Source organism: Apus apus, chromosome 2 (assembly GCF_020740795.1).
Source record: "Apus apus isolate bApuApu2 chromosome 2, bApuApu2.pri.cur, whole genome shotgun sequence".
Taxonomy (NCBI): domain Eukaryota; kingdom Metazoa; phylum Chordata; class Aves; order Apodiformes; family Apodidae; genus Apus; species Apus apus.
Window position 1 is genome coordinate 64,113,562 of NC_067283.1, and position 26,024 is coordinate 64,139,585.

Here is a 26,024-nt window from a genome sequence, read left to right on the forward strand (position 1 = left end):
GATTAATTTTTATTCCCAGCGGTCATATTTTTTTCATTTTGAAATAAGAAAACCTTACTAACAATTCTCTTTCTAGTCAGAAAATGCACTTTTTAAACTGTGCTACAGTTTACAACTTCTGGTTTCAATTTTACAAAATTTCAAATACCAATTTTTAAATTATTTTCAAAGACCAGGATTAAAGTTTCTTTTCAAAAGAGAATAAAAATTAAACTTACAAAGTGGGCCATTTTCCTTTTGGGGTGAAATACTTAAAACATCGCTGAATTTTAGCGGTAAGAACTGACAGGATAGAGAACTCATTAGCCTCAAAGTCCAAGGGTAGCGCCTAAAAAGAACTGTAACAGTGCATTGAAGTTCTCGTGAATTCCTGGACTTGTATCTAGAAAAAGACTTTAAAGCATTTATTGTTGCCTCATTTTTATTTTCTGCTTAGAGATGAGGTCTCCATGCACATCTGAAATATGCCAAATCTAAGAATAGTAAAATCTGCCTGTGGGGATTAAAGTAACTGAACTAGCACCTCGGCAATGACAACACAATCTGTTGAGGTTTTTGGGCAAGTAGGGTTTTCTTGCATTTGGGGGGTTTTCTGGGGAGTTTTTTGTTGTTGTTTTAGAAATATACCTACATCACACTTCCACTGCCATCAACAGTGGTATGGTGTAACACTAAGCTGATCTATGAACCATATATTGAATAAATTGAAGCTATTAGAAAAAAGTTACCACCATGCAGGTCAGAAGAACACTGAAGCAGTAAAATTAAAGAAACCATGCCCCAGCTGAGCTTGCCTCCATTTCTCCTCACCCGCACTTTTTATTTTTCCTTAGTAAAACCTGCTCATAGTGTTACCTAGTCTAGACTAAACAACAAAGCACAAGTCTCAAATCTTTTAATGAGGTGAAAATAATAATCCTAGTGAGGAGGGGTCCATCATCAAACTTCAGATTCCAGTGTCAGTTTTCCTGTGCTGGTATCATAAGCTAGCAAGGAGCCCTGCAGGCATCCCACAGATCTGGGACCGTGGCAGTGGCTTCCTACATGAAGTACCCAACCCTGTGGGCAGGGCTGAGAGGCACCCAGGGTTATTGACTTCACTTTTCCTTAATATCTGTCCTTGCTTCCTAAGGCCATGGCAAACAAGAGTGGCTGGCCAGATGGAAGTGCATCACACGCTGCACCCTAAATCAGAAGTGAAGTGGATGAACAAAAAGTGCAGTATCACACCTGTGCCAGTAGCATAGGGAACACATCTATAACAATTACAATTCAGCTGAATGAAAAGCTAGAAGACTTCAGTTATTTGCAGCTTTCTTAAATAAATTACTTTGATATGCTTGACCTCATGAAGTGAATAGCACAGAGAAATATTTTGAAAATCAAGCATCAAGCCTGAGTTACAGTGACCACCTCTTAAGTAGCCAACCTTTCTGAATATGATACACAACTGTATACACACATGCACAACTTTATAGTGTTTAATGTAGACTTGACTTTGTATGTAAGACTTGCATGTGTTAAAAAACTACTGGTATGTATTATTTTCTACTAAACTTCCATTAGAAATGCCTGAACATTACAAACCTGAAAAGGAAAACCCCTGTGAGGACCGGTGTAAGGACAAAAACCTTTTTGCTGCAATTAACAAATAATCTTTGAAATTGTAAGGAGAAATATAGAAATAGATGTTAAATTCTTTAAGATTATTGTTGCACTCCCAAGAAGCATAAGATAAATGTGAGTTACATTTGAAACATCTGTTTATAAATGAAAATGCACTTATCTTACCGGTAAATCTGTGAAAGCGATGCCTGTAATAAAAAGAAAACCAAGATTAGCTTCTGTATGTTCTAGATGCTAAACTCATTTTCTTAAGTGTATCATTATGTGTTCAGAAAACTCACCCAAAGTATCTCAAAAATAAGTAGTTAAGTATGGTGACATCCATGATGCTCAGGCACAACTGATTTGCTTGAGTTATACACAGCAATACTTGGCAAAAAAGTGTTCACTCAAGCACTCAATCTGCCCTCAGTTTTCAAAATAAGGCTTAAGATCTTTAAAACTCCATAGAAATTCGCAGATTAACAAGTATGAACATTCTGGCTACAGATAAAAATTAACAGGAAAACCAAGAACATCTGAAGGTATTTTTTCACTTGCATGTCTTAATGCTGACACACTGAGATTCAACGGTGTCTTTTCCTGTTCACTATTACTTTTCTTCATTAGCAGCCATTATTACCTGAGCAGCACATGCCTGTAATACTCCAAACCTGTCTGGTAGATGTTTCACTCTAATCCACACCAAGGTGTTTTGGTTTGGTTTTCAAAGAGAAGAGCTTAGTATCTTGTTATATAATTACAAGCATCCATCTACCCATAGAACCAAGGCAGTGATTTTGCTGTCTCAGGATTAGAGAAAAATCTGACCTCTATATGCTTCAGAAACTTCAAGCAATTATTCGGGGGAGCGGGGGTGACTGGTGGTGGCAGCACCTTTCAGTTAAAAAAATAAATACCAGGAAATCTTCTCCCAGTCAAATGGCAACAGTATTTAATAATTTCTTTACTGTTGTAAAGTATTTATTCAGTATTTTTTTAACAAGTGTATAATGACTTGAATTCACCTATCCCTTCAAACTCTTTGTTTTGTATCACTGCCTTTTTGAATTTAAGATTAAAACAAAGCTTTTAACCTTTTGTCCCATATTCCACCTGTTTTCCATCTCCATTCAACAAGATTTAAAATCTTAAGAGCATCTGGATTGTCTACTCACATCTTTGTTACATTATGACACACACTGTGAATCTGTTTCTTCACATCACATCTTAAAGCTATCATTTTATTTATTACCTGTTCATGTTTTAATTTTTTCTAAGCTATCACTTCTTTCTTTTTGGCTCATTTTGACACCCAACTCACTCTTTTCCAACATCACTATGGCAGTAGGCAATGGGGTTTTTATGAGGTTTGTTTTTGTATTTTTTTTTAACCCAGGATTTCACACTTGCATAAACAATTGGTTAGCTCCTTTTGTAGCATCAAATCCCAAGTTGAGCCAGAGATTTCCAGTACTTCAGAGTGGATCTATAGCCCACAGAAGAACCATAAACATCCTCCAAGTCATGATCATATAGGAATCCTGGATAAACAGCAGCAGCAGCAACTCAGTATGACAGACAAAATTTCTAATTTCTTTTTCCTCTGAACACAGAATCAATTTTCCTCTGTCAGAAATTCAAGCTATCAAAGCCCACAGCAGGAGAACAGCTGTCAGGTTTCCTTCTGAAATTCATGAAGTGTTTGTCAGACTCTGTCTGTGACAGATGACATTTTACTAGTCTCTCTCCACCTATGCCATTCTGTTCTCTTCTTTAAATAGATTTTAATCACTTGGGAGTGTTGTTTCACATTTGGCCTAATCCAGCCTGGTTTAAGACTTCCACTGAAAAGGAAGGTTTTGTTCCTCCTTTCGTAGCTCTCCCATGTATGTGACAAATAGGCAGTCAAACAAACAGTGTCTCTTTGGTTGATCAACAATCTGATCTAATTTACCTGAAGGCACATACTGCTACTAGTTCCAAAAAGGGAATAAGGCAAGACCACCCTTCTCAGCTTTAACCCCGGTAAAGATTAGGGTAAACACAACATGAACCTGTCATCCTCCATTTTGACATATACCCTGAAATTGGGTCAAAAGGAACAGCTACACAGTGTGTGGTTCAACTGTCCCACTGCTGTAGGCATCAAGGTATTAAGTCCAGGCAGACTCATTCAATTTAGAAGAAAGATTAAATCATGATAGAATAGAATCATAAAAGTAATTACTTGGAATTGACTTCTGGAGGTATCTAAACCCTGCCCTGAGTAGGGGCAGCACAACTACAAGTTAGACCTGTTTGCTCAGGGCCTGAGCAAACAAACAGGCAGTCTTACTCTGAGAGACAAGGAGAACTTAAACCATGTCCTGCCCCTTACTGCTTTCCGGACCTTCCTCATGTCTGGCAATGTAAGAAAACAGAACAATGATTTCAAGAGTCCCTATCTCAATAGCCTCGTATTTCAAGCCAGCCTCTCTTTTCCTTCTCAAATTTCTACCCATTACCAAAACATTATTTCTTCTTTCTGAGCTTTATCCCCTGAAATTAGCACAATTCCAAGATCTCTTCCCAAGCCCTTGCTCTCCTGCCATCTTCAGACTCAAAAATTGTCTTGTAGTGCTGCACAATGTTAAAATTTACCACCAGGATTTAATTGACTTAATTTAAAAACAACTTGTATAATTCATAGCTTCAGCCCAACTATGCATGACTCCAGACTGAATTCAAAAGACATTGTTCTCCAACATACGTTCAAAATAGAACCCATCTGATGTAAGGTTTTAGTGAAGGCTAGGTGTCCCTCATACAGCAGTAATGACTTCTAGCTATATCCAGTCTCCATTTCTCCACTTCTCTTTATTGATCAGCCTATATTACAAACATCAAGTTATTTGTGGATTTAGTAGCACAGTGCATAAATGCCACTCCTGTGGAATGAAAGGTTACGACAAATCCTTCCAAATTTACATGGAATGTTAATGCAAGTGGCATACAGAAATTATTCTTCCCAATTCGTTAGTTACTTCATAGATTATGAGCCTATCGAAAGAGCTATTCAAACACTTTGGTTCTAACATGAAGAGAGTTTCAGATTTACAACAGACTTACAGACACATTATCATTAAAGATAACATTTCTCCATACCCAAGCTGTGTCCATTCTTTGTGTAGAAGCAGGTATTATTGATAAGGTTGACACAACAACCAATGACATCACCCGTAGTAAACGTTGGGCCATAGGGCTGTCCAGTTCCAGAGGAACAGAATGAATGTCCATCATCTCCATGGTAACCATATGAATGTTTATCCCAACCTAGAGAACAAAAGCATTTGCAATGTATTCATTTCCTTTATTCTGAAATAATGGAAAGACTGTGCAAAGTTAGTACATTCTAACCAGATTAATACAGTTAATTACTACACTCAGCTTTCTGATTTAAGATTTCCTACCTAGCAAATCTGTTTAATTTGAAAAAGAAAAGACAAGTTCTTTTATCAAAATGGCTGAAAAGACAATTCAATTTGTAGTACATAACAGGTAATGTACATTCAGATGACATTTTTCTTTTTAGGTGAACACCCAAATTATCAACACCAAAAATACGATGAGCTACAACGTTGAAATTTGAAAAGCTATATGCAGATCTGACAAGTCCCAATAAAGCAGTGAAGATTCTTCTGTTCTCCCTTTCATCTTGCAAAACTATTGCTGCCATATGTCATGATCAAAATTTTCTGGCTAAAACCCAAACATGCATCTCTGGGGAAACACATTTCTACTCCTGCTTACTCTTAATGACTATTCAGCAGCAAGCAGACTGCATAATAGCAGAATCTCTAGACTATAGTGTCACCAGCTTTGATGCCCCCAAAAACGGGGGGGGGGGGCGCGCGGGGGAAGGAAAATTTATCAATACAGGTGAAAGCCACAGTCAGCAGGCAAATAATGATGTATCCAAATATGGTGTCAATTTTGCAAGTGAAGAAGCTGCAGAACCAGTTAAGAAGCTTCATATAGTCATAATACTCAGTAAAATTCACTGCAAGTAATTTTAGTCTGAGCCTCTTGAAAAATACCTGTCCAGACTCTCTGCAATTCAATACTAAGCAAAAACACATAGAAAAGAAGTAACCTTTTAGGCATCACAATATTTTCTTAACACATCTATTAAACGCCTATTCAAAATAATATAAAGCACATGGCATATATATATATGTGCATTTTAACTGTAAGAATTTGTACTGATAATTCAAATTATGTTTAAAAGAGTAAAAGGTTGTGGGTTTATTCTTCTTATGTCAAGCTGCTGCATAACTGGTTAATTTGAAAGTATTTTCTGTACTTAGGCCCTTAGTCTGTACGATCAGTAGCTTCGGCTGGCACCACATTAAGCAGCTCTCAGAAAATTCATACCTCAAATTGCTGCAGGTAGTTACATTGATCAGTAGTATCTTTGACAATTATTCACAATAAATCATACTAAAAAAACCTTAATGCTACCCACTTATAATTCATCAACCTTAACTGGGCTCACAGTGTAACTGGGACTTGCTGTCATCAGAAGGACCTCTATCAGAAAAACAGATACTCAAAGGTCAATTCAACATTTTATACTTTGCTGATAGCAATGACTTCCAAAAATCAGGTGGTTTTTTGATATTTAAAGATCTATGTAAGAAACCCAACATGTACACACAAAACTACTTTAAATACTATACAGACATACTGCAGGCAATTGTTAACAAGACAGTCCCTGGATCATGCACATCAATGGAATAGTTAAAACTATGAGAAACATCCTTATTATTAACATTAGACAGGTAACAGTACAAGAGCTCACTCCAAGTCTGACACAAGGTTTTTATCACAGTTTCTCATCTTCATTGCTAGAAATTCTGTCTACAGAGCAAAGACATCTACAGCTTTATTTTTACCAGGAAATATGGAAATTTTAAAACTTACTTGTTTGCTAAAAAGTATCTGTGTAATGTTAAAAATAATGCTACAAGTTGAGAGAAGTAACACAGGAGAAAATGTACAGTAAAACAATTAATAAAAAGCTAAACTTTTTAGTTGCAAGCTTTACGTAATTCAGATAACAGATGCAACACAGATGTTGTGCCACACTCTCTGTTGCTTACCAGAACCTTCCCATCAAGGTCAAGCGTATTTTAAAAAAACAATTAATCAATCTAAGTAACTTACCAAATGTAATAAATTCCCAAACATACCTGGTAGTCTGTTCATGTTCACACCCTGTGCTGAAAGCCCAATTCCCATGTATCTGTAAAAATGAAGGAACGAAATAAATTTATCCGTCTCTTACAATAAAACATATGTATGTGGGATATTGCCAAGAAACACTGTGCTCATTAATCATATACCAATTAAGGTGCTGAGAGGTCATTCAATACTGGCACAACAGCAAGTGAACTGAGAAGTAATTCCTGGTATATGCTGTATATAGACACATTCTGTCACTGCACGATGTAAGGACAACTATTCTCTTTTAGACATCCTGGGCTGCCAAGGGAGAGAAGTTTAAAGCATGACTGAAGAAAGCCAAAGGCCATCTCTGATTTTGAAAGTACGGGTAAATAAAGCTATACACACACCAATTTCATAATCTTCGATGCACATAATCATGTTTTGCAGACAAAGTGGAGTAATTTTTCAAAATACATGCAAAACTGTGCATTAGTTCAGCAGCAAAATGCATCCTTGCACAACACTTGTGAAAAGGATCAGACTAAAACATCAAAGGCCTGGATCATGGAGGAGAATGTTATCTTGAGAAATTTACCAGCAGCTACTTAGCAAAGCATTTATTTTTACTGTGCTGTCTAGCAATCTTGAATCTAAACAAGACACAGCTAGGTCAGTAAAACCCCAAATTCAGCTTTACAAAGGTAGTTTTAATAAAGTCAGTTTCCAGTATAATTGTTAACAATTTAATAGCAAGTACTGGAATGTTGAAATTAATAATATACCCCCTTCCAAAAAAACCCAACAAAACCCACCCAAAATCACACTATCTGGAAAAAATAATCAGTTTTACTTCTGTTTCTTAAGCAAAAGTCATTTAATGACCAAGATGACAGGAAACCAAAAAAGAAAACCAGCACAATGAAAAACCAGGCTTCCACCCTGCTCCCAATCAGAAACAAACCACACCAACTAAAAGCAAGCAACACAAAATCACCTAAACCTAACATTTCCTAGTTTAGTAAAACATGCAAATAATTTTGACCTTAGTTCAAATTACTTAAAATAAATTTATCATTGAATAATTAATAAGCTGTATGGAAAAATAATCCACTCATGCCAACTTGAAAATAGTTTAAGATAACAAACACAACCTTTGTATTCCCATCTCATAAAATGGAAATTTAAAGCAACTATTCTACTAGGAAGTACAGGTTAATCTGCTATTTTAAATACATTTCATATAGAATGAAACTATGCAGGAAATCTCAGAAGTCATATGCCTTACTGTACACTAGGCTTTGTCTTCTCTGTTGATCAATTCCAACAGTTACCTTAACCACAAAGCCCTTTTCTGCTCATTTTTCATGTACAATTCCCATCTTTGTCTCCATCCAACATACCAACAACATGAAATGAAACCTCAGAAACAGATAAAGCAGATACTACATTTAAAAGATACCAAAGAGCTTAAGCAAAGGGCAACAAACAAAAGGATTAGTCTTTGCTGCCATTGCTAATTACATTACTGAGGCACCACTGCAGCAACAGTCAACAAAACAAATATCAATGAAAGCAACAAGTTAAAAACTCCTGATTTTGTCTTAAACAATAAAGGCACAATTGTTATTAGCATAGTCCAGGGTTTGATGCATGAAGGATTCTTGTGTAAAGAATAAAAATCTGTTATTGTAAAGTCTCATAAGGAGAATTTATTAAAGGAATGTATTTTAAAAAAGTATTTTTTACTTAAAGAACTCCACTGACTGCAAAGTGCCTTTCAATGTGAGTAATATTAAAAAAACCCTCATACTAGTTTCATTCTAGTATTCTTGTAGAAACAAGATAACACACAAAAATGTAAAATACTAAACAGAAAACCATCATCTAGGTAACTTTTTGGTACCATCTGTTTTTTCTCCCTCAGATACTGTATTTTAGAAGCTTTCTCTAACTCAGTAGCAACTGCAAACATAGTCCCACTGTATTTAACACAGCTGGAAACAAGGATTATTTACCCACTGGCAACAACTAGAAGGCACTAGGTACTGACACCATCTCAGAAAGATGACTGATGTTCAACAATATAATATTTTTCCCTGGGATTCACTTACAAATACTCAGAATACTAACAGCATTTCATCAAGGAGATGTGGTATTCATACAAACTCAGGTAAAGTTAGATCAGAACATTTCAAATAATTAACACATTTACCGTAGACACCTTTCAATAGGAAAAAAGGAATGGCTACAATTTCTGGTTTGGAAGTGAGTGAAATTAAAAGCTCATCAGTTAGGCTAATATATTGTGTTATAGCTGATGGAGAGCTAATCCCACGCTCAACTGGATGTAATACACTATAAACTGAAGGGGAAAACAGTGCCAGGAAAGATAGGCTTTAGATACTCTAAAATTCATTAACAGGAGTTGTACTTATGCAAAACTACTACATTTAACTTTTTTTTTTTCCCAACACCTGCAAGCTTCATGGGCTTAGACAGACTTTAGTTTGTTTTTTAAAGAAGCTTAGCCCATATTTATGTCCAGAGTCACTGCCTACAAAAAGATTTACATAAACTGTCCTCCTGTTTGTTTCCTTAAAGTTCACATATTGTGCCTCAGAATCAGCAGAAAAACAGTGGCAGAGCTAGGCATGTTAGTCTTTCTCTACAATGCAATGCAGGCCAATGGTTCCCAGGCAGTTCATGATGCATTTTCTGCTGTCCTGTTACATTAATGCTTTTGGACTAGGCAACAGCCACAGATGGGAAGAAGAGGTGCACTTAGACTATGTCACACCATAACAGCAGCCCTGGGGAAACAGAGGTGACAACAGCAGGAAGCAGCACGCTCACTCCAACATGTAGCACCTTCCAAAAATGGACAAGACACAGCATGGCTTGAGAGACCAGAGAGGGTGAATAACAGTGTGATTCTGATGTTGCCTCCCTTGTCACTTCCCTCCCTTACCTGCAGATGATGCCCCCACCTCAGCCCTCCACCAGTAAACATCTCTGGCTGCTGGCAGTGGGAGGATCACTTACTTACCTAGGCAAATGGAAGGAAGTGGCCTGGTACTTTTTCATTAAGAATCAGTCCCCTCTCTCAGAGCATTTCAGTCCCACCAATTGTTATTTATCACCTCCTTAAAGTGCTTAAGTCTTATAGGAGCACACAAAGCTACAAAGTGGAAAATCACTAATGGAAGACATGAAATCAACCCATGAGAGATTTAAATAAGAGCCTAAGGCTGAAAACCAATCCAAAGTGCAGTCAAACTAGTATTAGGATCAAGTCCATTTTACCTATTCCTGATTTTTCACTTCAAATTCTATTTATTCTTATTCCAGCTAATTAGAGATATAGATTTCCATTTTAATGACTCAACACATCTAGTTTACACTTCACAACTACAAGTCATACAGAAATTTTTTGGAATACTGAAAAACTACAAACTTGAAAATTTTCTGAAGATTCGGAAAATTTGTGACTTTTTGTCACAAAGCAAAAGAAAAGTCAATGTCAAAAAATACAGTCACTATATGTTTTTTTTTTTTCTTCCATAGCGCAGACCGAAAAGTCAAGGCTTCTCTGCATTGAAATGTATAACAAGCTGCAAGCTCACAAGAACTATTTTCTCCTCAAATATCTTTCCAGTCAAAGAGCTACACTAATTTTTTTGCTGGAGCCTGAAGCTTCTGTTCAGTTGCCCGAATATACTAAATGTGAGAAACCAAAAAACCAGAAGCAAATAGAAGGAAAAATAAATAGCATTAAGAGATGGTACAGAACTGGATATGGCTAAAACATAAGGAAAATGAAAAAAACCTAGCAGTTTATAGATAAGATGCACAATGCTGGTTTTTATTTGAAACTGTGCTGTTAGATCTTTTAGCCACTGTAGGTGTATGGAAGAACTTTCAATACAGAGTTGATAATAATCAGAATTCAAGTTAATTATATGCTGTCCCACTCATTTCATACAGAAGAATACAGCATCTCAAAAACTGTACCAAATCACAGGGGCATAAAAAGGGTGTAAGTATAGAAAATTGCAACATCTGTAAAAATTTTGGGACTGAGTGAGCTTCTAAAGGGCCTTTGCAAATTACTGTCTTTACTGACACTATACTATAAGGTCAGAAGTAGAGTGCACTAAAAAGGTCTCTAATACTCATCTTTAATATGGTTACTCTGCATTAAAATTTTGTAGGAATATGCTAATCCAGATTCTTATTGTCTGCAAAATCACAATAAGAAATGAGCTGTTCAATTTTTTTCTATTTAAATGTTTCAAAATATGCCATAGACAGTTTGAGTCTTTCATTTCAAATTGAAAACAAGTTTAATTTTATGGAATGTTTCCAAGGAAACAGTATTTTGAACATGATAAACCCAGGCTTCAGATAAATCCAGTTCTACACAAAGAAGGAGGAAAAATATATTAAAAAAAAAAAAGACAGTCATCTTGCATAGTGCTTGAAACTGTTAATTCTTGTAACATTTTGCTTGTGATTCCAACAGTGTTCCTGGAAAGATTCCAATTTACTGACATTCCGCTTACTTTCTGAGTTTGCACAATTCTGTCTTGTGACACTTCTCCCTAAGCTCTAAAGCCTTTTTGGGGACCACACTGACAGAAAAGAGTATTTACATAGACAATAATATACTGTAAAGTCTGGGCTGCAGTAAGATCATCATCTATACACTGTATTCATGCAAATGAACCTTGTAAGAAAGAAATAACTTAAAAGACTTTGCAAGACGCAGGGACCAAGAAATTAAATGCATTATCTCTACTTTCTTTTTAATTTAGAGATCTTCATTTCTAAAATACATCAACAAAGAAATAAAACTCCTTTTGTTCCAGTTCCACATATTTCTGACCAGTTAAACACAAACCTCAAGTAATCCTCTTACACACTTAGTTGATGTTCATTTCTGTCATATGTCTGATATTCTACATTCAGGTAAAAACTGCTACAGTTTAAGAAAAGATACACTTGCTGGTTCATGACACAATCTCTTTGTGCAGCTGCTTCAGTTCCAATGAAGGCACTAATGCAAGAAAGCTGCTTCAGGCTTTATCAGATTCTACTCGATACTCAAGTACTCTGCTAATAATGCCACAAGACATACTTAGATGTAAACACAGACAGAGTGAAGTTTGCATGTTGCTGTAACAAATGCCTGCTATTGTTACAAATAACTGCTGAGGACATATGAAAACTATAAAAATAAGTCTTCAGGTTGCACAGTTTTAAGATTAGATTAGTAGTACACAAAAAATACAAACAAAACAAAACTAACAACTAACAATGTTCTGTATTTTGTTTCTGGTTCACCCTTCTGTTGTGAACAAGGAAATGGGCATTGCTGAAGGAAAAGTCAACTTACTGCAACAGAAATAATCTTCAATAAAAAAAGAATATGGTTTCTGCTTAAAGGGTTACATGTATATGCTCTTGAAAACAACAAAGCATTTGTATTTCACAAATATCCCTCAAGCACACTAATACAGCTAAGGCTGAACCACAGGCATGGGTGTAATGAAAACTCAAATTTAATTCCCATGGTATTTCTTTTGTTTGGATAGTTTTTACTTTTTTGTTTCCTCACCCACTTACACAACATGTGTAAGATACTACCAAAACAGCATATGACTGATTATATGGTCAGTGTTAAAAAACAGACAAACTGAGAGGTATCTAAAGCCTTATCAAAAAGCATACTGATTACTTGCTGTAGTAACATTTTATTTTAGTGCAGAACATTTAGAAGAACATTTAGATGCCCACAGCAACAGCACAGAGCTATTAAACTCATAATTTATATAAACCATGGCAGCATCAATGCAAGAACCCTTAGTTGTATAAAAGAAGGAAAAGTTAGCCAGTATCTGAAGTAAAATATTAACTATACAGCCATAAGACAGATGAATTATGGCTTTACACAAAGCCAAAGGATCCAAGTATATAAAAGACTAGCACAAATTAATTCAGTAAAAAGAAGCGTAAGAAAACTGAGATCAACATTTGAGCTAGCCTGGAAAAAGTCTCATCTGGATACACCCACCTAGCTAAGAGAATGGCCACCGTGGTGATAATTTTAGGAAAGTAAGGGGACAGTAAGTATTCTAGCAGATTTATAGACTAAGGCTTACATCTCCAAATCACAAAAACAGGTCCACAGGACTTCGCACACCCTTGTTCATTTCCTTTTCTGTACCACCAATGTAGTTTGCTTTAATTAAGCTATTCTAGAGATTTAGATGAGACTAAAACTATTAGAGTTGTATTCAAAAGGCGACACGATGCCTACCTCATTCCCTAGAGTACTGTATGAAGAAATTACACAACAAAAGCTACATACATTATTTCTGCTTCTCTGATAGATCAATCACTAATAAGGGCTGTGTTAATTAACAGCTTAAAGGTTTATCTTAAAATTACAACTATGCTTAGCTTCCTGAATCATGCCATAATTTTTCACAGTACTTGCTGAAATACTCTGCTTTAACTGACACATATATATTTATTTTTAAATTAACCGTAGACTTCAATAGAGATTCAGATATTATTTATTACAGCTAATACTCTTCCTCCTACCATACTTTCTAATCATCACCTTGGTACCCTTGCCCATACTTAAGTCATTACTCATCTACTGTTATTATCTCCAATAGTTCACATCACTGTTCCACATGAATGTTCCACGTGAAGCCAAACAAAAAAAAGCAAAAGAGTATAAAAAGAGAACATAAGTAAACAGAGGTCCTTGAACTGCAAAATGAGACATGAAATTAAGGAAGAAAACTGAAGAACTAAAGAACAACAGAAAAATATTTACAAAGCAACATGACAACCAGTTAGCACTTTTTAACAAGAACTTAAAAATATTTAAGATAATTATTTCACATATCTGTACTGTAGCAGCTCAATGAAAAAAAACTTAGGATTCTTCATGCCAAACACTACAAAGACCAAAATAGTTTTTGTTTGAATGACATTTCAACATTATTATTTTCATTAACCTTAATTCTTACTTCCCTTTTTCTCATATATTACCAACAGCTGCTGCACAGCCCTATCACCTTTTACTGAGGTTTCAAGAAACAACTTCACTCCTCATCTGCTCTGCAACACCAACCTCCATATCCATTTCTTGCTAATAAACCTGCTTTTGTGCTTTCCTCAGTGTGTCCGTAACGCCTAGAAGTTGATAATCACAAACATCTGTAAAATCAACACGTTATGCACTTTCAGATTCCTACTCAAGACTATTACCCTCCAAATATATCAATAATTCAATGACCTAGGTCACTAGTGTGACAAAACCAATGCTTCTCTCTCACACAGACAGCTACAACATGCCATACTGGAGGCCAATGCCATATCCATGCCCTGTAATAAAATGAGTTGTGAAGAGGAGAATAATCCTTGTGATTGCCCAGCAACTTGGAGACACCCAAGACCATATTCCAGGAGCAGTGCCATCATGTGCTACAATAGCACAAAAAATCTTCTAAACTAGGTTTTCAGTAAAAGGTTTTTGATGATTCAAGGCAAGTCATGCTAAATGTAACACACAAGCAACAATGCTGTTAAGACTTGCCCATATAACATAGTACATGGGTGAAATAATGCAGGCTGACTTTATTTTAAAAAAGTAGTAAAAGCCACTACCAAAGAGAACCCTAAATAAACACTATTAAATTGTTCATTGACCTTTAGGAAAGTTGAAACCTGGACTTGATCTTGCAGATAGACAACTGAGTTGTCATGGGTAGTCTAGGACTTATTTTAAACAGCACTCTGCACCTAGGCTCAGGCTTTGAGAACAGATGCTTTTGCAGCAGTGAGGTGTTTTACCTAAGTGACCCTAGTAGTCACATGCTGGTCCTTTACAGAAACAGTCTTCCTGAAGTCTGTTCCCATTACCAAATGCCAATAAGAAAAAAATAAAAAGTAAAAAGTGAATTGGTAAAAACATAACTGGAGAAAGCCAGATGCAACACAACAGGCAGTGAGACACACACAGACACCTTTTGAAATCCATCATTTAAAAAAAAAACAAAAACTAAGCAAGCATAAATAAATCTCAAGAATAGACACGCATCACTAATAAATGACTGTAAGAACCTCTCCTTAACTAATAGCAGCAGGAACATTTTAAGAAGTGTTTAAGAAATGAAAAAAACCACAAAATGTGGTCCTGAAATTGATGGCAAGACATTACTTGAAACACTAATTTCTATCATCTAGATTTAAAAATAATTAGGTCTCTATAGTGTGACAAAAGAAACTACAGACATAAGTTTTTCACAGCAAAGAAATCTCCCAGAGATAACTGTTGAGAACAGAACCAATAACAAATTTTTAAATGCCCCAAAAAAGGCAGCAGCAGTATTGAAAGGATGTTTTTTCAAAATACTTCTATGCAATACTATAAGCAAAATAAAAAAGTTTCAATAGCATTTATGACTTAAGGAAGGCTTACAGAACACTGGGGAAAAGGAAGAAACAGCAGCAAGACAAAGCCAAAGGTACTCAATTTCATCCAAAGAGCTATGACACAGGTCTTTCCTCTCAACACTTATTTTCACAACAGGACATATGCATCCGCAACATGCTTGTACAGTACCTAGGACATTCAATCCTGACTGGAACCTTGAAGCAGAACCAGACTACATACTACAGCATACTGGAACAAAGTATTGCTCCTGTAGTCCTAGACAGCTGACATAACCAATGTGTCAGGATTAAAACACCACCTCTATTGAAAGCAGAGAAAAATTAAAAGGAGTTAAAGTGGTCTGGCAAAGATTTCACTAGCACTTCAGGACTTTCCCAGGTGAGTTTCTATCTGCCTCAGCAGTCTTAAAAGCATGGTATCTCCTGCACTTCAACAGTATCATAATTCAGATGGGTTCCAGGAAGCAGCAGCTGCACTCCCTCATCAAGTCTTGTTCTTTTTGTAATGCCCAGGCACCTATTCAGAACATTCCCTTTTATTCTTATTACCGTTCACCAACAAGTAGCCTTAAAAATAACTTTCCACTTTAACACTGATATGACACCCGTGAAAAGACTGCACTGAGAAGATAAGCTGGTCTTCTGCACACCCTAACACCTTTCTAAAAATCACGTGCAAGTCTGTAAAGCCATATAATCAGAAAACACCACCTTTAAAGTTAAGAGCAGAATCAAACTAGGGTCATCCAAATCCTTATTTCTCTGTCAAGAGAAAATTAGAAGATGCTATTACAGCATTTATTGTGTACACTGATTTGTGGACTATAAATACCACCATCATCTTCCTTAAAACAACCAAGTATCAGAGTGTAACACCTCATTAATAATGAATTGACAAAAAAGTAGAAAATATTAAACTAAGTTTTGATATCAAAGACATCTGTTGACTGAAAGACAACGTGAGACAGCATTTCAAGCAATAATTCATAATGCACCCAATGCTTACCCATCTCTTCCCTTACTGACAATTTTGACTTCGAAATAGTATATGCCACAGGCTGCAGGTATAGGATGTGTAGCTCGAACGGAAGCAGCATCTTTTGGAGTTTTTCCATGACCTGAAAAACAATTGCATTCAAAACACAACAAAAAAGTATTTTAGATAATTGCATAAGATGAGTCAAAGGTATGCATACCAACTACTCAAAAGAGAATACTTATTATGTAATGAACAAACAATATACAATATTCTAATCAGCCTCCTTTTAATGCTAGAATATTTTCTTCCAACATTAAGTTTCCATTGTAGGTACCTGCATTGCAACTACGCACGTTATGAGAAGTTCTGGATGTACTACTCTAAGAGGTTCTATGATTAATTAAAGAGAAACTAGTAAATGCTTTTACCACAGTAAGCAGAGTAATTGACAAAAAAAACCCATGTGGTTTTGAAAGAACCTATGACTTGAACAATTTGTCAAATGCAAAGGGCTTACTCATTTTTATAGACTTGAAACGTGACATAACAGTTTAATGCTCAGTGCTTCTGAATCTTCAACTTAAGATACTTTAATTTTAATGTCCCTTATAATAAACATCAGTCATTATACAGAACATAACTTTAACAAATTTCCATGTTTTGAATGTTATTTCAGGACAGCCTGCAACTGAGCTAATACAGCTCTTACTCCTCTTTCTTGCAAGGCCTACTACAAGTCAGCTCTGCCACAAGAATGCCCAATGCCAGCTCTTGTCTATTCTACGCATTTTCAACCTAAACATGAGACCCAGCTGCACTTTACTAAGACTAACTCTTCTGGATGTGTCACCCTCTTTACAGCTCTTTGTTCCAAAGGCAACTTGGAAGCAGGCTTCAGCCAAATGACTTGTTTTAGCAGCAACCTGTTCAAGCAAGTTCATTTCTCCCAGGCACACCAAAATCCATCAATTACTGTGTGAAAGACACATGGGGACATAGGACATAGTTTAGAAAAACAAAATTAATACAGAGAAAAAGATAGCAAGGTGGAAAATCTATTGGATCCTGGCAAGAGGTATTTTAATAGGATGGCAACCAGGAACAGACTGTCATAGCTGTAAGAATAATTCACACAAATCCCATGCCCACTCTCCGTGTGAATCTGAGGCATCATGAGAAAAGACTACTATTTCCAGAGTGCTGTAGGAATCACTTGGGTTACAGCACTCCAGCTGCCATTTCTGGTCCAGACAGCAAGGCCTACTGCACCTGCATACCAATTGACCTGTGTATGCCAAAAAGTAAATAAATACACTCTTTCCAGTGGCATTAACACTGGAATTACTGCTCAGGCACAGATCAATCCTGTCTCGTGTAGCTAGTTGGGTCATACAGCAAGGAAAAAACTGCAGGAAAACGACAGCATTGCCAGCCAGAAAGATCAGACACACCTGACCCCCACTACCAAACCTCTATCCCTCCAGTGTAATGTTGATAAAACAGTAATTGCTTATCTACCTGTAGAGCTAGTACCAGCCATCTCTTATATTCAGCCAAGAACTCCTCTCCATTTCAGCACGGCCACATCTGCACCCAAAACTTTGCCAGCACAGCACAAACTCTTCACTCATTCAGACTAGCTTTAACCTACAATGTTTTTCTGATGCAACTTGTTCTCCTCTGTGTTACTAACTTAAGACAACCAACCATCACAACTTTTCTGGGTGCAAATGCACTCCTCACTTCAACATTTCACAACTTTTTACATAAAGATCCTTCAATCAACCTCACAGGTTTTACAGTACTAAGCTTATTACCTACCTTTTGCTTGTTTTCAGAAGTCTCAACATGAGGAAAAAAAAGTAATTCACTCCTTCATACACAACATGCATGTTTTATTGTTCACCACTTTTAAGTTATTTCCTCAGGCTGTGTCAACCAAGGTAGTAACAAAGTACTAAGTTTGCTTGGTTTTCAAGCGCTGGTAGCTTACTATTTAGCTACTATAAATTAGAACATCTCTCCTATGAAGAAAGGCTGAGAGAACAGGGGCTGTTTAGTCTTGAGAAGGCTGAGAGGGGATCTTATGTCTATAAATACTTGAACGGTGGGTGTCAAGAGGAAGGGGGCAGTTTCTTTTCGGTGGTGCCCAGTAATAGGAGAAAGAACAATGGGTACAAGCTAGAACAGAGGAAGTTCCATCTCAACATGAGGAGAAACTTCTTTACCATGAGGGTGACAGAGAACTGGAACAGGCTGCCCAGAGAGGTCATGGAGTCTGCTTCTCTGGAGACTTTCAAAACCTGCCTGGATGCATTCTTGTGTGGCTTGTCCTAGGTGGTCCTGCTCTGGCAGGTGCAGGGGGGTTGGACTAGATCTCTATAGAGGTCCCTTCCAACCCCTAACATTCTATGATTCTATGACAAGTGGAAATCCTTCAGCTAAAAGGCTCCCAAAACCTTATGGGCAGAACATTAAACTCCTAAGAGAACTCTCAAATTCAGATAGCTTTGATTAATTGATGCATTATGATGGGGGGAAGGAGGGTGACGAGCTTGGAGAAGGAAAGATACTTTATTTTTCAATGTCCTTAGATTTTTACTTCAAAATAGGCTGCAAAATTCTCCTGGTTAATCTATGCACTTAACAATCTGCGTAGCTTCAATGTGAGTCAGCCTCCTTATATGGGCAAGTCTTCCACATAGAAGATTGAAGTAGGAGGAACTAGCCAAATATTATTTAAAACGTACATCCATTATCCAGCAGGATTTATGAAATCACAAACTGTTTGGAAACAATACCAATTTAATGTATTATTAGCACCTCTTCCTGAAACTAGTCCCCTTCTCCAATCCCCTTTGTAATCCAGGCAGCTATCTGCAGGGACATACCATGAACCAGATTGATTAGCTGATAAGGCTTTAAGAAACCTACCAGATTTTTTAGAAGCAGATCAGTTCCCTGATCCAGTTTACAACACAGCCATACACAGCTGTCACACTGCAAATAAGAGGTCGACACAGGGGCAGAAGTAACAGGACACCTCACCAGTATTGCCAAATACTTCATGTGGTGAAGCAACACACTTGGGGGAAGTCAGTGCCCAAAACTACTTTCATCCTATTAAAACAGAAGACACCCTGAATTTAGAACTGCTGTCCTTTTCATGTAATCTCCTATGAATCCCATTTTACTACTTGAGCATGCTGCTTTTATTTGCAGTTACATAAAGCTATTATTTCTAACAGCATCAAGCAGTTAACTACTTTCAAATATTACAAATACCACTACATGGCCTTAACAGGCTAGTTGAGACTTCCAGTACTGCCAAGCTACTCCGGAGTACATAAGGAGTCAAGAGATACTAGTTATCAGCTAGCTTCAAAACAAGGAAGAGAGCTCTTTACAGAGCAGACAGTTCAACTTAAAAATTTCTTACCAAAGGATATTACAGACACTACTGTTTAAGTGGATGTTCAGCAAGCTTCAAGCTTCTAGAACAGAAATTAACTGAGAAACTGCCTTCAGCTCAGGATCTCCTTCAGCTTCAAATGGCTGGAAATAGAGAGGAAAACAGATAGACCTTATCTGTCCAACATGTTTTTAGATTTTTCTGTAGGCGCTTACTCATGGCCTCTGTCACTGATGGGACACTAGCTGCGTGGCCCATTAACTTGACATTATATACTGCTGCCACATGCTTTGGTAACCTGAATCCCCACTTCCTTGCTTGTGAATAAAAACGAACTTCAACACCCAACTTCTGAATCAGAGATTCCGAACACCTGAAGTACATCATATGAACACTGCCCTATGTTCACTAAAAGATAGCTTGACCTTTACACTGTAAACCAGATCAGGAAGTCAAATTACCAAATTGTTTTTGATTGACTTTTCATTAAAAGTCTTTAATAACCATGAGTCAACAATGCTTAAGGAGTAAAGCTTTATTTTATTTTTTAAACATTATTTTTACTAAAAGTCCTTTAGGAAAATTAAATTGAAATTTAACTAAATTTAAATTCCATCTACTTGAAAAAAGGCTATTTGGATAAAATCCATCTTTGGGGAAGCCATTTCAACTTTCAAAAATATAATCTTTGAACATAAATCTAAGTGCATAGTGCATATGCAGCAAATAGTTCAAAAGAAGTCTATGGGAGTGTCTACCTTTATACAGTATAAACTGTATAAACTGTATATGTTTATACAGTTTAAATCCATAAATGAAGTTTACATAAGCTGAATTGCAATAATTTCCAACAGGTGGTTCAATGACTTACTTACACTGCCAAATATAAAATAATCAAGGCCTAATCTTCTGTTGAATTCATTAGGAAAGTTTCACTAGGACAAGAAAAGAAAAGAAAAAAAACAAGCCACATGCACAAATTAGTGATTTTACTTCAACCTTTTCCCTCATTTAAAAAAGCAAGACATCTCAGCACTACAAAGGTGTCCAAACCAAGCATCCTGTAATAAATGTACTTGAAGCTTTTCCTTCCAGAAGAATTGACACCATCCTTGTATCACTGAATGACAATACAGAACTATTACTATAGAATCCTCTTCTGTTTGTTACAGAAATAGGATTCTATAGTTTGCAATGAAAAATGGGGGGGGGGGTGTTCATGCTTTTTTTAGTTTGGCACTAGAGACAGTTCAAAGGCAACTGCATTGTAAATAAATGCCTGGCTAAGATTTCTTGGCTTGTGACACATCAGAAAAAGTTCATGCAGCTTACTCAAAATTGCGTAACTTTCCTCAGCTTTTTTTTGACAATCATCACAAGACTAACCTAAGTCAAGTTACTACAGGACTTTCCATGATTTTATCACCAATTATTTAGTCTGCTTACCTAATTCTGTATATAGTTTCTGTCATAGCTACCACCTGCTTGGAGTCTGTATTTTTATCTCCTTATGCTATATAGCATAGATTATCACTTTCTTGAAACTGAACTTCTCTAGTGGAACATTCATACTACATACAGCATTTATGAAATCCCTATTTTTCAACAGGATCCACGTGGTAATTCAGAGTATTTTGGAAATACACAGGAATATGTTTAAAGATGTCTCACCTTAACAGCTACATATTTTGTGTGGTAACTGTTTTAAGTGTAGCACACACTCGTGTGACCCTTTATGCTTTCTTTCCCACTTACCTACAGCTTAGAGCTGTTAATACTACAATTAAGTGAAACAACATTTTTTTCTCTGAAGTGTCTTTTTCATGTCTCCCTTACACAGATATACTACAAACAACAGTCACTAGCACAGAGTCAGATTTCAATCATCATCACAGCAACTGGCAGCAACACAGAAATATATGTCTATCTCCCTAATGAACAGTAATACTCCTGGGCATGGTCTTTATTATATTACAGTATTACCGATGCCAATGTATATATTTCACACCCAGATTTCAACAAAGCTTACAAATTCTGTCACTAGATTAGGAAAAGTATATCAGAATAGCTCACTGTCTAAAGAAATGAGCCTGGTTTGGCAAACAAGATGCCAGTCAATGCATCCTCCCTTAAACCACTTCCCTATGTATGTTTTCCTTTTCTTTTTTAAGGAACACTGTGATTCTGGGAGATAACACAAAAGAGCACTGGACCCTTGAGTTTTGCTGACCCCTAACAAAATTAAAGAGCTGTTATCCTGCACTCCTTTCTTTGAACCCCCATACTTGATCAAAGCCTAGTTTTGACTTCTGAACATTCTTTAGGATGTTTGCAAAATGCTTCAGCTCCAGAAAGGCAGTACACAAAGCATCACAGCTGCAAGGGGTAGAAAGAGACATCTACTGCAGCTCACATTTCCATACAAGTTGTCCATTGGTATGCAAGAAAATCAAAGGTATCTTCAAAATTACACAGAGTACCACCATCCCTCTCACAAACCAGAGACACAAAAAAAATCACTCCTCATAATTCACCAGCACATTAAAAGTATGAAGCTTTATATGAAAACATTACTTTAAAAGCTTTTGTTCTGATTATTTTCTGCACCCCTTTTTTCAGAGGCCTCAGTACCCTCAACACATTCAGGATGGAAGGAAAGCACTGATGTTACCCATTTCTGCCTCCTCTCAGTCACAGACAAGAAGAAATTACTCCAGAAAAACGTTTCTACTGCCAGAAATCTACAGAGGCAGCAGAGAAAGCTTAAGTGTCCAAGGTAACTATACTACAGTAACAGAAAATCCTAAGAACTGCTTTTGATTGCTGGCTTCTTTGGACTGACCTGTCTTCTGCCTTCCCTGAGTATTTTGGTCAAGAACACAAAAGATCTTTATCCATGCTCATTGTGCAATTCAAATTTCCCTTTAACAAAAACCTCCACCATGCTTCCTACGACTACTTAGATAACTTCAGAAGCACAGAAAGTGCCAATATTCCACAAGAAGATACTTCGAATGCTTTCTTCCAGCACTCTATTTGCAACTAATTTGGAGAAACAACATTTCACAGTGCTAAGCACATTCTTACTTGCTATCTCCTCTCATTCTCGTCACTGAGCCTCCTCATTTTCTTCCCTTTTATCGAAGTCTGAGGACTGGAGGAACGAGGAGGGAGAAAAGGCAGCAGATGTTTTAGTGTTGTTTTTTTTCCCAGTTCTCAGGTAGGAATGCCCCGATGCCATTCATTGCTTAGCTCATTTAGCAACTCCAGGTGCCAGGCTGGTAACATAGACATGGGGCTGTCCTGATTGCCACCTTCATTAGATTACCAGGAAGAAAAGATGGGCCACTTAAGAGGCCATTCACCCCAAATTGCAGTTAGGAAAAAGAAAAGTGTATACATGTTATATGGGCACCTCTCCCGTTAACAGACCTCTCGGCTAATCTAGGAACTCTTCAACCTTCATCACCTACTATCATTTAAGATCTAGAGTACAGGTATTTTATTATTATAACCTAGTAACTGTGCTTTACGACTTCTTGTAAGGTATCTGCAGTATTTCTTATGTTATCTATACTTCAGAAACAGCCTCTTGTAATTTCTTCGAGGTAATGAATTTTTTTAACAGTGAGGCAAAGGAAAGAAGTGAGAAAAAACAGAGATAGCACAAAGAAACCTTGAAAATGCACTCCTACGTTTACACTGACAGAACAGAGAGGTTCCATCTCTAAATTCTAGTTAATGAGCAAAAGAGTTGGTCAAAGCAAAACAAACAAGCAGAAGGACTTGATGGCCATAAAGCTATGATGATCTTATAAGAGAAAAACCACAGCACCAGAAAATACAAAATTATTCTAAAAATACAAAGTCAGAAAACACTAAACAAAAGCCAGGAAATTCAAAGTTAAGTACTAAAAGAACACATCCTTAAATCACTCAAAACCTGCTCGATAGTCATCAACCTCCTTTACGTTTGTATGGTGCACTAAACTTAGCATTTTTGAGTATTTTGTATGTACTAATAAAGCCTCTCTATTGGAAAAAAAAAAAAAAAGTCTCTGGGAGTACATTTAATCCTTTCATGGCAGCCAAATCCTGCCATGTGTTTGTGTTGCCGTTTTCCTCCTTTGATTAAACAGTAACATGTTTATCGAGATTTCACTTGAATTTCTCCACTGTAAACTCTGAGAAAGGGTAACTGCAAGGTTGTTGTTTTCCCGTCCCATTACGCTCATTTGACTACAGACTGCCAAAGATCCAGTTCTTCACAGCCAACTCAGAAGTGGTTTTGAATCCACAACACTTTTACAACTTGGGCCTAGAACACCAGATGTGTCTGTTTCTTCAGGTCAGAGTGTACGCTTATGTTTCGAGGCTTTATGACATTTCATAACAATCAACACAAGTTTTTCTCCTATTGCCTCGAGCTGCTTTATGCAAATGCCTACTCTGATTTTTTACCTTTTCTTTGAAAACCAGTAACTTCAGCTATGAAACATCTAGACACAAAGTTGTGAAGTCACCTTTATTAATACAAGTCCTATTGTTACTCCTCCCCTCAAATCACTCTCTAGTCTGCACAACAGCTAGGCGAGCGACTTTAATTCCATCTTTCAGTTTAAAAATAAATGGTGTTTTTCTCTTGTGCTCTCCCCTCCCGTCATTTCCGTGTTTAATAGCTTAACGCTTGCTGCTCTTCGCTCACTTTAACCCTTACACTTCTCGGGAGGAAAAAAAAAAAAAAAAAAAAAAGCCACTTCTTTTCTGGCTCATTACCATAAACAGGACACGTCATGCCGATTTTCCTTTATTCTCCTGCCTCAGCCCCAAACCTTCTGGTGATACCTGAATCCATGCAGGAAGTCTCACAGTTTACATAATGCCCACTCCAGAAGCGGGAGGAGGCGGGGGCGGCCCCTCGCCCCCTCCCTCTCTCCCGCACCGCGACAGAAACCGGGGGGGGGGGGGGGGGGGGGGGGGGAAAGGAGACCGAGCTAAAAGAAGGAAAAACAAGACCCCTCTCCACGCTGCGGGCAATTTGTGAGCCAACGCAGGGCAAGAAAGGGGGAGAGGGAGCCCGTGCGATTTCCTGTTCTCGCTGCTCCGGTGCCCACCGCCCGACGGAGGGGTCGGGCCGCTGCCCCCAGCCCCCCCAGCCCAGGGAGGGCCCCCTCACCCCCGGCGGGGCAGGAGGGGGTCGCGGCGGCCCGGGCCGACCCTCACCTTTGTAGTGTACCCGGAGGTTGTTTTGGGAGAGGCCGATGTAACTGAATTTGTCCTTCGGGCTCCAGGAGCGGGGCAGCGGCGTCTCCTGCTCGTCCACGGCCGGGTAAAGCCTCTTCAGGCGCCGCTTCAGCTCCTTCTCCTGCTCGTTCAGGGCCGGGTCGCCGTGCGGGAAGGGGGCCGGGGCGCTGCCGCCGCTCGCCGCGGACAGGCCCGGCGCCGGGCCGGTGCTGCCGCCCCCCGTGGCCGCGGGCCCGCTGCCGGCGGGTGGCGGCGGCGCAGCGGTGGCCGGCGGCGGCGGCGGCGGCGGGTGGAGCAGGAGCGCAGCGGCCGGCGCGGGGCCGGGGTTGGAAGCGGCAGCAGAGGGGATCCCCGGCGCCGGCGGGGGAGCGGCGGCCGCCAAGGGGAGCTGCGGCGGCGGCGGCTGTTGTTGTTGTTGTTGCCCGGACATCCCGGCTCCGGCCTCCTCCTCCTCCTCCGCCGCCACCTCCCGCGGTCGCGACTGTCACCGGACGGGCCCGGGGCGGAGCGACGGGCAGGCCCGGGCGCTGCGGAAGCCAAGCGGCCGCCGGCGGGTCACCCCCAAGCTGGAGCGTCTCGGGAGGGGGGCGGGGTGGGGGTGGGGTGGGATGCGGGGGTGGGGGGGTGGGAGGGGGGGAGCCGATGGCAGCGGCGGCGACTCCGCGGGGCTGCCCCGATGGTGGCGGGTGCGGCCGGCGGGGGAGGCGGGGAGAGCGGCGGCGGCGCCGGGCGGAAGCGAGGCGGGCGGGGAGCGCGCGACAGGCGCCGCGGCGGGGCAGGCTCCGCTCGCTCCCCGCCCCCCCCACCCCCCCCCCCCCGGTCTCACCGCCTCTCTCTCTCTCGCGCGCGCGCGCGCTCCGTCCAGCCCCGGCGCGTCAGCTGCGCGGGGGGGGGGGGGCGGGGCCTGGGGCGGGCGCGAGGCGCGGCGGTTGGGCGCGGGGCGCGAGGCGCGAGGGCGGGGCGCGGCGGGAGCGGGTGTTTGTGCCGCCACCGGTGACGCGGGGGGGGGAAGACGTCGTGCCTGGCGGGAGGGGGGGAAGAGAGGCCGCCGTGCCGCCGGTCGGGCCCCTCGGTGCGCGGGGCCGAGGGGTGAGTGCCGCC

The 26,024-nt window shown here is 39.2% G+C and overlaps 1 protein-coding gene across 2 annotated transcripts in view; it reads right to left on the minus strand.

Moving 5' to 3' along the window:
- The window catches only part of RANBP9 (RAN binding protein 9), a 38,047-nt gene extending 12,544 nt beyond the window's left edge, over positions 1-25,503 (minus strand). The window contains exons 1-5 of one of the 2 annotated variants that reach the window (XM_051611888.1): positions 24,903-25,503; positions 16,295-16,406; positions 6,840-6,892; positions 4,753-4,920; positions 1,792-1,814 (exon numbers count right to left, since the gene is read on the minus strand). In XM_051611888.1, the coding sequence (XP_051467848.1) occupies positions 1,792-1,814; positions 4,753-4,920; positions 6,840-6,892; positions 16,295-16,406; positions 24,903-25,353 (807 nt within the window). In that variant the 5' untranslated portion in view covers positions 25,354-25,503. The remainder of the gene's footprint in view (positions 1-1,791; positions 1,815-4,752; positions 4,921-6,839; positions 6,893-16,294; positions 16,407-24,902) is intronic. The other variant, XM_051611886.1, reaches the window with a different exon arrangement.
- Between the last annotated feature and the right edge of the window lie 521 nt (positions 25,504-26,024).